General features: G+C 41.1%; 1 protein-coding gene across 1 annotated transcript; it reads left to right on the forward strand.

The window, feature by feature from the left end:
- Positions 1-322: 322 nt before the first annotated feature.
- On the forward strand, positions 323-11,421 carry ddx39ab (DEAD (Asp-Glu-Ala-Asp) box polypeptide 39Ab). The gene is made up of 10 exons (XM_034127067.1): positions 323-453; positions 1,861-2,077; positions 2,669-2,796; positions 4,133-4,409; positions 4,577-4,695; positions 5,581-5,712; positions 6,254-6,363; positions 8,223-8,367; positions 9,337-9,484; positions 11,199-11,421. The coding sequence occupies exons 2-10, from the start codon at positions 1,870-1,872 to the stop codon at positions 11,213-11,215; spliced, it is 1,284 nt and encodes a 427-aa protein (XP_033982958.1). The 5' UTR covers positions 323-453; positions 1,861-1,869; the 3' UTR covers positions 11,216-11,421.
- Positions 11,422-11,491: the final 70 nt, after the last annotated feature.

The raw sequence follows: 11,491 nt of genomic DNA on the forward strand, positions 1-11,491 counted from the left end.
TCATATATTTAAATATTATGCTATTGGCAGACGAACTAAGAGGACTAATAAAGGTTTAATTAATGTAGTTAATACATTAATTAAATGGCCTAAAAGTCCCAGATTTGATCAAATAAGAAATGTTCGCCCATACGAAAATCATAATAAAGTCCTTTCCTTTCTTTTTTGCACCATAAGAATGCATTTACTTTATTGTGCAATTTATTTTTGTATTCTAATTAAATGTCAGTGTCTCTCCTGGGCTTCCATACACTCATCACTGCTGTATCCCGCTTTTTTTATACTGCGGCACACTTTTCAACCAATCGCTATCCTCTTTTACCGGCGCTCGTCTAAATCCACCAATCGTATCGATGCGCTTCAGAGAAGGCGGGACTTCCGGGTACTCGTATAAACCGACTGAGGCCTGCCCATGCGGTTTTGATCTGTAGTAGAGAAGCTAACAACGACAAGGTAAGAATTCAGTCTTTTATCCACAAATAGAGAGTTTCTGAAAAACATTGAATGAAGTTTGGGAAGAGTTCGATTAGTTTAGTTCGAAGGAGTTACAGATGAGCTACTCTGTAATGAAATATCTTCTTTCATTGTTTGTTTTATGATGATAGTCGTTACGTTTCTTCGTTAGCATTAGTTAGCTTAGCCACCAACATTTCCCCATTTTTATTTTTTTATTGTTTTAGTAAGTGCGTAGCTTTTTTTATCCCAACATACCGAGTTAAATATAATTAAATACGTGTTATGTATTTGTCTACGGTGGTTGTGAGTATGGTTTCGCTGCTTCGTCAGAAAAATATTGTTTGCCGCTAGCATGTTAGCTTAGCATTAGTCATGAAACACAATGGAGTCCCAGTGTTGTCAACGGATCTGAAGCTAGTGCTAACCGGTTTGGTTAAACCGAAGGCGTCGGCTACTATTCAAGGCTTGGCTTCATTAAAAGAATGTGAACGGGTGTTTTGTGTAAAGGGGAGCCGTTTTGTCTACATACTGCGTACTTGAATTGTAGGCCTGGTTTAATATGAGCGCCTGCAAATAACCTAGTTAGCATAGCTCACTGATTAGCCTCTTGCCGTACAAAGGGTGAGATTCAGTTACGCCTATTCAACCATAATACTTCCACTGTACACACAACAAACTCATGTTGCAATGAAAGCTAATTATCACACTTTTGTAGTATTACATTGTTTGAATCTTCTTTAAAACTTGTGGTTAAAGTTGGCACAAATAATAGCAACAACAGCTGGTCTCAGTTTACAGTTCTCTTTCAAACCAGTTGGAAAGTTGGTTCTAGGATTGCACAATTAGTGGAAATGTTATCCACATTTCAGTGTGAATTTGTGTAATATCCAAATCACAGAAGGCACACGATGTGTTAGGCCTCAATATGTGTTAAAGTAAAGTTTTGAATGTAGTATTGTGGAGCTGCGGAGATAACCCGGCCTACATATAGTTTTACATACTAAATTAAACATGCGTTTGGTACAGTCCCTCTTTATAAAGTCACTCCATAATCGATGGTAATGAGAATTATACAATACAGCTTCATTTGTAAAGCACTTTAAAATCTCCAGGTGTTGCACAACGAAATAAATTTGTTGACGAGTTGCACACTTTTCCAAGTTGTGCAACTCAAGATTCAAAGGTTTTATTGTCATATACTCAGCAGCTACAGTGTAGAAATGGCAATGAAATTCTTCTGACCTGAGCTCCTCCAACAATGCAACATATATAATAAAATAAAAAGTAGTGCAAAAAGACTATATACAAGTCTACTTGTTTTTCCAAGTTGTCCGTCTGTTCAGTCATGTGATGATAGACATGTTCACAATTTTAAACTCACACTATTTCCTTTTCCCTCCTTAGACCGACACAATGGCAGAGACTGATGTTGACAACGAGCTGCTCGACTACGAAGAGGATGAGGAGCCTCAGGGAGCCCCAGAGAGCGCCGTCCCCGCAGGGAAGAAGGAGGTGAAGGGATCCTACGTCTCCATCCACAGCTCCGGGTTCAGGGACTTTCTGCTCAAACCAGAGCTGCTGCGTGCCATCATCGACTGCGGTTTTGAGCATCCGTCTGAAGGTGAGCGAACTTTGGTTGTATTTATAGAAATGTATTTCTTTATCTGTTAAGTCAAATTCATGAAGTAATGCATAGAATCATTACAATTTGATAGACAGTAATGTCTAATAGATACTTTTCATCAATAACAAGAGCAGACCATTTTACTGGTTGTGTCAAATATAGAAAACAAAAGGGGTATGGGTTAGTTTGAATTTCATTTGTGCCTAACATGTACAATACAAACAAAGTGCTTTATGTAAGCATGGGGAAAAACGGGGGAACAATACAATTCAGGAAATACAGAAAATTGTGAAAAATCAACATGAAAATAGAGTGAATTCTGCAAATGGTGAGAACATATAATGTTGTTAAATGACCTCTGGCAAACTGGCGGTAAACACAAAAGTTTTTAGCATCAGTTTAATACTAATTATCATTTTGATTTATAAGGTTTTCTTTTGATAACATGCCCTTGTTCCTTAAATACAAAATTAAACCTAACTATAGGATCTCCCACGTGTCTACAGTTTCTTTACAGTACCTTGATGTACTTGCTTTCCCAACAATAATGTGCCTGCATTGACCATTTTTTTTAAATTTTGTTTTCAGTCCAGCACGAGTGCATCCCACAAGCGATCCTGGGCATGGACATCCTGTGCCAAGCGAAGTCCGGTATGGGAAAGACGGCCGTGTTCGTGCTGGCCACGCTGCAGCAGATCGAACCTGTTGACGGACAGGTCAGTACGCATATTGAATACAATAGGTGTATTGGATCAAGTGAAGGGCGCGTTGTCATAGAAAATGTACAGAGGACTAGCTAGATACTTTTTTTCTTGTGATAGTAAAGCACAAACAGTGCAGACGCTTCTGTGAGATATGTCAGAAATATTAAAATGTGTATGTTGTATGAAACCATTCAAAACGCAATTTGTCGTCTAATTTGAAGTATCTCCTGTGACTCTAGTAATTATATACTCCATGTTTAGCGGTTTGACATCAGTGAATTACTTCAAAGTATTAAGTAGAGTCCAATGTCCTGTTGCGTTGCAAAAGGGGTTGGATCCAAATGGTATACTGTTGTTACAACTGTATCAGGACTGGCTATGTCACAGGAACTCACACTCCCGGTACCAAGTTAATGTCAAGTTTCTATTCAGTAAAAATGTGTATTAGGCATTAGGGCTGCACGATTTGGGGAAATAATCTAATTGCAATTTTTCAGACAAATATTGCGATGCGATTTTTATCGAAGGTCGTATCAACGTGCTCCCGTCTCTAGCACCCCCGCAGCCCGAGCTACGAGTGAAAGAACTAAACTCACATGAAACTTCCGTTGGGTTGCTTTTAAAGTCAAGCTTCAGTTTAAGATTCACCCTGTAATAGAAACATGTGATGGAGCATTACTAACCTGACTCAGATGGTTTGTTTCACCAAACCATCTAGAAAAGCTCCATTGGAAGCCATTTGGAAAAGTATTTCAAAAATACTTGGCAGGTGTTTGGATCAATCTGTCTATCATGGGCCACTTCTGATTGGTTAACAACGGCTGGTACATGTGGAGCACAGCACTTCTGATTGGTGTGGATGACTGACACACAAGAAGAACAAAAAATATATAAATAAATCGCATGCTTCGCGATTTGATAATTTCAAATTTCGATACACCAAATGCATTTTTTTTTAAATTACTTTACTAAGGAGTGCAGATTTAACAGACAATACAACCGTTTTTCACATATCCTGGTTTTGGTTTTCAGGAAAATTGGTCACAGCATTGTATCGCTTACACATCCTGATACATTTCACACGATAAAGAGCAAACATATGATTAAAAACACCGTAAAATATATATATATATATATATATATATAAAAAACACACACAAAAAACACACACAATAAATTCTAAAAAACAATAACTAAAGGGTGGACATATAGACTTAGTCAGGGGGTAGGACTTTCAATGAATTAAAATATGATATAAAGGGCTCCCATAAAACGTCTGCTATCGGGACGCATTAACTTGTGGAGATGCAGAGTGTCTGATTCAGTGTGTCTCTGTGCTCCTCCTCAGGTCTCTGTGTTAGTCATGTGTCACACGCGAGAGCTGGCCTTCCAGATCAGCAAAGAGTACGAGCGCTTCTCAAAGTACATGTCCACGGTAAAGTGCGCCGTGTTCTTCGGAGGCATGGCCATCAAGAAGGACGAGGACGTGCTGAAGAAGAACTGCCCTCACATCGTGGTGGGAACGCCGGGCCGAATCCTCGCTCTCATCCGGAACAAAACCCTCGCGCTGAAGAACGTCAAGCACTTCGTTCTGGACGAGTGCGACAAAATGTTGGAGCAGCTCGGTGGGTTTTATTTGTTGTTTCTGAACATTAGCCCACATTTGATTAACCTTCAAGGCGTCTTGTGACGGTACCCATCCTTAAAACACTTTTAATTAATTAAAAGGAGTAGCTTTACTCATTCTCGTTGTATTTGTATAATGACAATAAATGATTGTATTCTCTTCCAGACATGAGGCGTGACGTCCAGGACATCTTTAAGATCACACCCCACGAGAAGCAGGTCATGATGTTCAGCGCTACTCTGAGCAAAGAGATCCGACCCGTCTGCCGCAAGTTCATGCAGGACGTAAGTGATCGATGAGTTAAAGGTCAACTATTGTGCAAAGTCCACTTCTTCATGTCTCTTCTACATCATGTGTCCCCTCTTCTTCATGTCTCTTCTACATCAACATGTGTCCCCTCTTCTTCATGTCTCTTCTACATCAACATGTGTCCCCTCTTCTTCATGTCTCTTCTACATCAACATGTGTCCCCTCTTCTCCATGTCTCTTCTACATCAACATGTGTCCCCTCTTCTTCATGTCTCTTCTACATCAACATGTGTCCCCTCTTCTTCATGTCTCTTCTACATCAACATGTGTCCCCTCTTCTTCATGTCTCTTCTACATCAACATGTGTCCCCTCTGTGTAAAGAGACTCTGAAAGTTTCAGGAACAAAGATTCTCTCTCTTTTTGTCCTGATCCATTTCTATAAAAACCTGTCTGAAAATGAGCTGATCAGATTTTGGCCACTTTATGATGTCATAACGATGTTTTGTCTTGTGTCACCATTAGCCAATCACCAACCAAGGTAACCCCCTCCCACCTTATCACCTGAATCTGCTCCTAGAGCACCATCGTGTTCTTTGTAACCAAATATCTCTCAGAGGGGCGTGGGGAGGGGCTCCTTATTTTCATCTAAAGTAACAGACAGAGAATCAGCACTTTGGAAACAGGGCTGAAACAGAGGGGATTATGGGATGCTGCAATGATCTGTTTGGTGTTTCAGCCAATCAGAGACAGGTTCTGGATATATCTGAGACCTATAATAAAGTAATGAAAGACAGTGTAATAGGGGACCGTTTTAAATCTGAATCTTCCTGAAACTTTCTATCAGGGAGAACTTGTGCGTCTTCCTTCACCGCTGCATGTTTCCCTAACCCTTCCTTCTGTTATCTCTCCTCCTCTTCAGCCCATGGAGGTGTTCGTTGACGACGAGACTAAGCTCACGCTCCACGGCCTGGCGCAGTACTACTGCAAGCTGAAGGACAGCGAGAAGAACCGCAAACTGTTCGACCTGCTCGACGTGCTGGAGTTCAACCAGGTAGAGTGATGGAGCTATCAATACTAATTATATAACAATTTTGTTATTTATTGGGACCATCTTTGAGTTAGTTCTTGTGTATCTAGTCGTAGTAAGCTGGTAATCTGCAAGTAAAGAAATTAGAACTGTTACAAAAATAATTGGGAAGCTCTTTGGTTGATTGACGGTATTTTCACCGTCCAATAAAGATTAACAACCGGTAAAAACAGCACTTGCATCCCATAAAGTGACACATATTTCTACAACAAAACCACATATAAGTATGTAAGATCTTCAGATGGTTGATCCCCTGTTTCTAGCTAAAAGGCTCGTAGCTTTACATTGAAGACATGAAACATAAATATGGTATTAAGCTTCCCATCTAACAAATTGAAAGGGTAATCGTATACCCCAAAGTGTAGTTATTGCTTTGAAACCTGCGAGAAAGTTCAAGTCATTTAAAACTAATTCAAGGTGTAAACAAAGCCTGCCAGGAGTCATAGGAGTGCTTCAAGTTGCTGTTCCTCAGCAGCTGGATTGAATTCCTCTTTTCTCCCTCTAGGTGGTGATCTTCGTCAAGTCAGTGCAGCGCTGCGTGGCTCTGGCTCAGCTGCTGGTGGAGCAAAACTTCCCGGCCATCGCCATCCACAGAGGGATGGCTCAGGAGGAGAGGTAACACACACACCAATACACACACACCAATACACACACTAACACGCACACACACCAATACAGACCCACACACACCAACCAACCCACACACACCAACCAACACGCACACACCAACCCATACAGACCAACACACACCAACACACACCAACCCATACAGACCAACACACACCAACCCACACACACCAATACAGACCAACACACACACACAATACAGACCAACACACACACACAATACAGACCAACACACACACACAATACAGACCAACACACACACACAATACAGACCAACACACACACACAATACAGACCAACACACACACACCAATACAGACCAACACACACACACCAATACAGACCAACACACACACACCAATACAGACCAACACACACACACAATACAGACCAACACACACACACAATACAGACCAACACACACACACAATACAGACCAACACACACACACAATACAGACCAACACACACACACAATACAGACCAACACACACACACAATACAGACCAACACACACACACAATACAGACCAACCACACACACACAATACAGACCAACACACACACACAATACAGACCAACACACACACACAATACAGACCAACACACACACACACAATACAGACCAACACACACACACACAATACAGACCAACACACACACACAATACAGACCAACACACACACCAATACAGACCACACACACACCAACACACACACCAACACACACACCAACACAGACTAACACACACACCAACACAGACTAACACACACACAGACTAACACACACACACCCATGTAAACAGACAGCAAAGGATCTGACTACTTCTTCCAAGATCATTGGGATTATTCATGTTGTTTGGGAAGTGCATTATGTCGAGTAGGTTTCTAGCTGTGTCTCAAAAAAGCAGTAATTCCGGTAAATATAAATATGGGGCTTGACTTTGTAAATATAGATTGTGAAAGTGAGTTATCTAATGTCTCAAAGTTCCATCTTCACACTTCATATGTGGCAACAGTAAATGCAAATCTCTCACGCATACTGTGACGGTTGCTAATGCAAACACACACAGATAAATCTTCCTCGTACACTACACACCTCTCATAAACATGTGCTCCTTTGAGCTCTGAATACTGAGCATGTTTATGGAGCATGAGGCCTCGTCAGTGAACTCAACACATCACTGCCTTCAAAGAGGCTTCAGTCAGTAATCCTGCAGCAGCTGATAGATAACACCCCCCCCCCCCCCCTTTACATTTCTGCCTCATGTTGTTGTATTCATGTTTCTGTGGTCTTCATTTTAAGTCTTGTGAAGCACTTTGTTTCTGTGAAAGATGCTATACTATATAAACGTATTATTATTTATGCAACAATAAGCCTTTTAGTAAGTCCTGTAGTGGCCGTTAAGTAAGTCTGTGCTCACATGGCAGCTATCCAATTGATTGCCTCCAATAAATGAATCACCAAGTGAAGAATATGGCCATTTTAATTACACGTATGTCGTAAAACGCACCATATATTGAAGTAATCGAAGCTTAAATCGGCCCCGTTATGCTAATTATCGGGTTTATTTGTATTTTGTTTCTCTAATGTGATGTGTTTCCAAGCTTTAAAAGTATTTTAATTATTATTTACATGCACTAAAAACTACTAAACACACTACAGGAAAGGGAGAAACCCCACAAATGTGTATCTACTAGTATATTGAGGTTAAAACAGATATTACACGACTACAATTGTCAAGATTTTGTGATGTTTTCAAAAGCAAATGTACGCATTGGTAACGTGAATTGTATTTCTGTGAAAGGTGCTATACTAAATAAACGTATTATTATGATTTACTCCACAGGCTGTCTCGCTACCAGCAGTTTAAGGACTTCCAGAGGCGGATCCTGGTCGCCACCAACCTGTTCGGCAGAGGGATGGACATCGAGCGGGTCAACATCGTCTTCAACTACGACATGCCGGAAGATTCTGACACCTATTTGCACAGGGTGAGCTTCAGAGTACTGATGTTACGGTCGTGAACGATCCGATTCCTTTGAACGAAGGGAACCGAGTCGTACTTTCTATCGTTGGTTCCCTGCCTGCCATAAATCCACTCGCCTTTACGGGAACTTGCTTTCCTGAATGCAAATGTTCCGTAGATGATGGCATGCTGCTTGAGTAGTAGTTGGGCTGGCTGAGAGATGAAGCAAGTTATAAAAAATTTCTGAGTAAAAGTAGATTTCTGATAATACAGTCAATCATTATCCTGGTGATTATTTCGCAGATAAACCTATTAACCACGCCCCCTTTTTGAATACCTGCATAACCGTAGCATGGATATGTCGTGTTAATTAGTCTCACGTCTGTGTGAAGTGTCCTTGGTTTTCGTGAAGTATTATTGAACATTTCAGTCAATCTAGAGTAGCCAAATGATCACCTTATTTCTCACAAGTCCTCGTACTTTTTCCTCAAGTAAGTTACGCCGAGTCCTCCTCACTTAGCTCACGGTTTGACAATGAATTTTCTACTTTTCTTAAACAAAGAATAAACAGGTTTTGTTTAGTCCTTTATCAATAAGAAATACAGTTGGTGTTTTAGCATCTCCTCGTCACTGGATATGTATACAGTCAAATAGTCTTTGTTTTGTCACCTTATTTCTCACAAGTCCTGTTACTTTTTCTTAAGTTACGCAGAGTTGCTGATATAATTGCGATATATCTTAGCACAGAAAATGCTACTAGTGAATTCATGCAAAAAAAACAAGTCCAAACATATTATGTAGATCTTCTTAGGCAAAGTTTTTGTAATGTTTTATTATCAATTAAACTACATTTTCAGTCTGCCATTTTCATCAATAAGAAGTATAGTTAGCATCTCTTCATCAAAGAAAGTGGTCGCCCATTTTGTTTCCCAGTGTCTCCTTTGTGCTCCATGTGTTAGTGGATTGAACTCACGTTGCCCCTCCTCTGCTTCAGGTTGCTCGTGCCGGTCGCTTTGGAACCAAAGGTCTGGCCATCACCTTCGTTTCTGACGAGACCGACGCCAAGACTCTGAACGACGTGCAGGACCGCTTTGAGGTCAATGTGGCCGAGCTGCCGGACGAGATCGACATCTCCTCTTACAGTAAGTCTCTCCTCCTCTTAATGCTGACGGGCTTTAGTGAAGCTGGACCGATCGTAATGTGTGGGATCAAATCACGTAACTCAAGACAACATAAAACGCAGCGCTGCTCAATTAACTGAAACCGCAATAGCGCAAAATATGTGTACAAATATGCTGAATAAAGTCTTGTGGTGCAGCAGAGATGTCACAGCCAACAAAACCAGTTCTACAGACTTAATAAAAAACACTTTTTGGATATTTTTCATGTCCTTCCTATACATTTTGTTGGATATACAACATCAAATAATTAAAAATTGGATTTTTGCACTATATTCTGGAAAAAAGTTTTTGGGTTTTTTGAGAAATGCAATCTCATCACGACTGCAAAATGATTACATTTAGTTAATTTTTCTAAATGGGGCTTCCTAAATGATACGTCTGCTATTGGAGTGGTGCAGGGGTGTCAAACTAACTTTTATGATACTTGCACATTTTGTTCAGCAGGATAATCTCCACACATTAACACCACAAGCTAACATTGGGCTATAAAGGAACTACAGCACGGTCACATGACTTCACGTCACCACCGCTAAGCTAAAGGTGGCTAACATTGGGCTATAAAGGAACTACAGCACGGTCACATGACTTCACGTCACCACCGCTAAGCTAAAGGTGGCTAATGTTAGGCTATAGAGCAACTACAGCACGGTCACATGACTTCACGCCACCACCGCTAAGCTAAAGGTGGCTAATGTTAGGCTATAGAGGAACTACAGCACGGTCACATGACTTCACGTCACCACCGCTAAGCTAAAGGTGGCTAACATTGGGCTATAAAGGAACTACAGCACGGTCACATGACTTCACGCCACCACCGCTAAGCTAAAGGCGGCTAATGTTGGGCTATAAAGGAACTACAGCACGGTCACATGACTTCACGTCACCACCGCTAAGCTAAAGGTGGCTAATGTTAGGCTATAGAGGAACTACAGCACGGTCACATGACTTCACGTCACCACCGCTAAGCTAAAGGTGGCTAACATTGGGCTATAAAGGAACTACAGCACGGTCACATGACTTCACGTCACCACCGCTAAGCTAAAGGTGGCTAATGTTAGGCTATAGAGGAACTACAGCACGGTCACATGACTTCACGCCACCACCGCTAAGCTAAAGGTGGCTAACATTGGGCTATAAAGGAACTACAGCACGGTCACATGACTTCACGTCACCACCGCTAAGCTAAAGGTGGCTAATGTTAGGCTATAGAGGAACTACAGCACGGTCACATGACTTCACGTCACCACCGCTAAGCTAAAGGTGGCTAATGTTGGGCTATAAAGGAACTACAGCACGGTCACATGACTTCACGTCACCACCGCTAAGCTAAAGGTGGCTTATTTTCAGCTATAGGGAAGCCAGAAAAACATTGACTTGGTGAAGTTTATATGAAGTGTTTAAATGATAACTTATTTCCTGGGTTTAGGACTAATTCCTGCAGCACTCTGTAGTTGATATACAGTCTGTTTAATCCATTGATATTTGGTCAGCTGTTGTAATTAACCTTCATTCGTCTTGGCAGAAACACGCAGCAGCAGCAGTTGTTGTTGTTGTGTCATGTATCTGTGGATCTGCTCTGCATGTTTAACCAGTCGCTGAAATGTAGTTATGCTCAGCTGTTGCTCATCGCGCTCATCTCTAAAATGCTCATCGTGTCTCTTTCCCTTCTCTACAGTCGAGCAGTCCAGATGAGTCCTCCAGCCCAGCAGAAATCTCTTCTTCATGGATCTCGTGTCTTGTATTTGGAAGTAGACGTATCTCACTGTTGAGTCAAAAAGGCTCTGCTCTGTTCACCAACGTTTATTTTTATTGTCATTTTTCTTTTTTGGGGGCGACAGGGGGGGTTGATTTTTAATTTGTCTTTAACTGTTGAAATTAAAACTTTTTATAAAATGCCATTTTTACTGTCTTGGTCTCTTCCGAGGCTCTTCTTGTCTCTACCCCATTTTCAGAGCTTCAGGGAAATGT

The sequence above is a fragment of the Trematomus bernacchii genome, unplaced genomic scaffold, assembly GCF_902827165.1.
Source record: "Trematomus bernacchii unplaced genomic scaffold, fTreBer1.1, whole genome shotgun sequence".
Taxonomy (NCBI): Eukaryota; Metazoa; Chordata; class Actinopteri; order Perciformes; family Nototheniidae; genus Trematomus; species Trematomus bernacchii.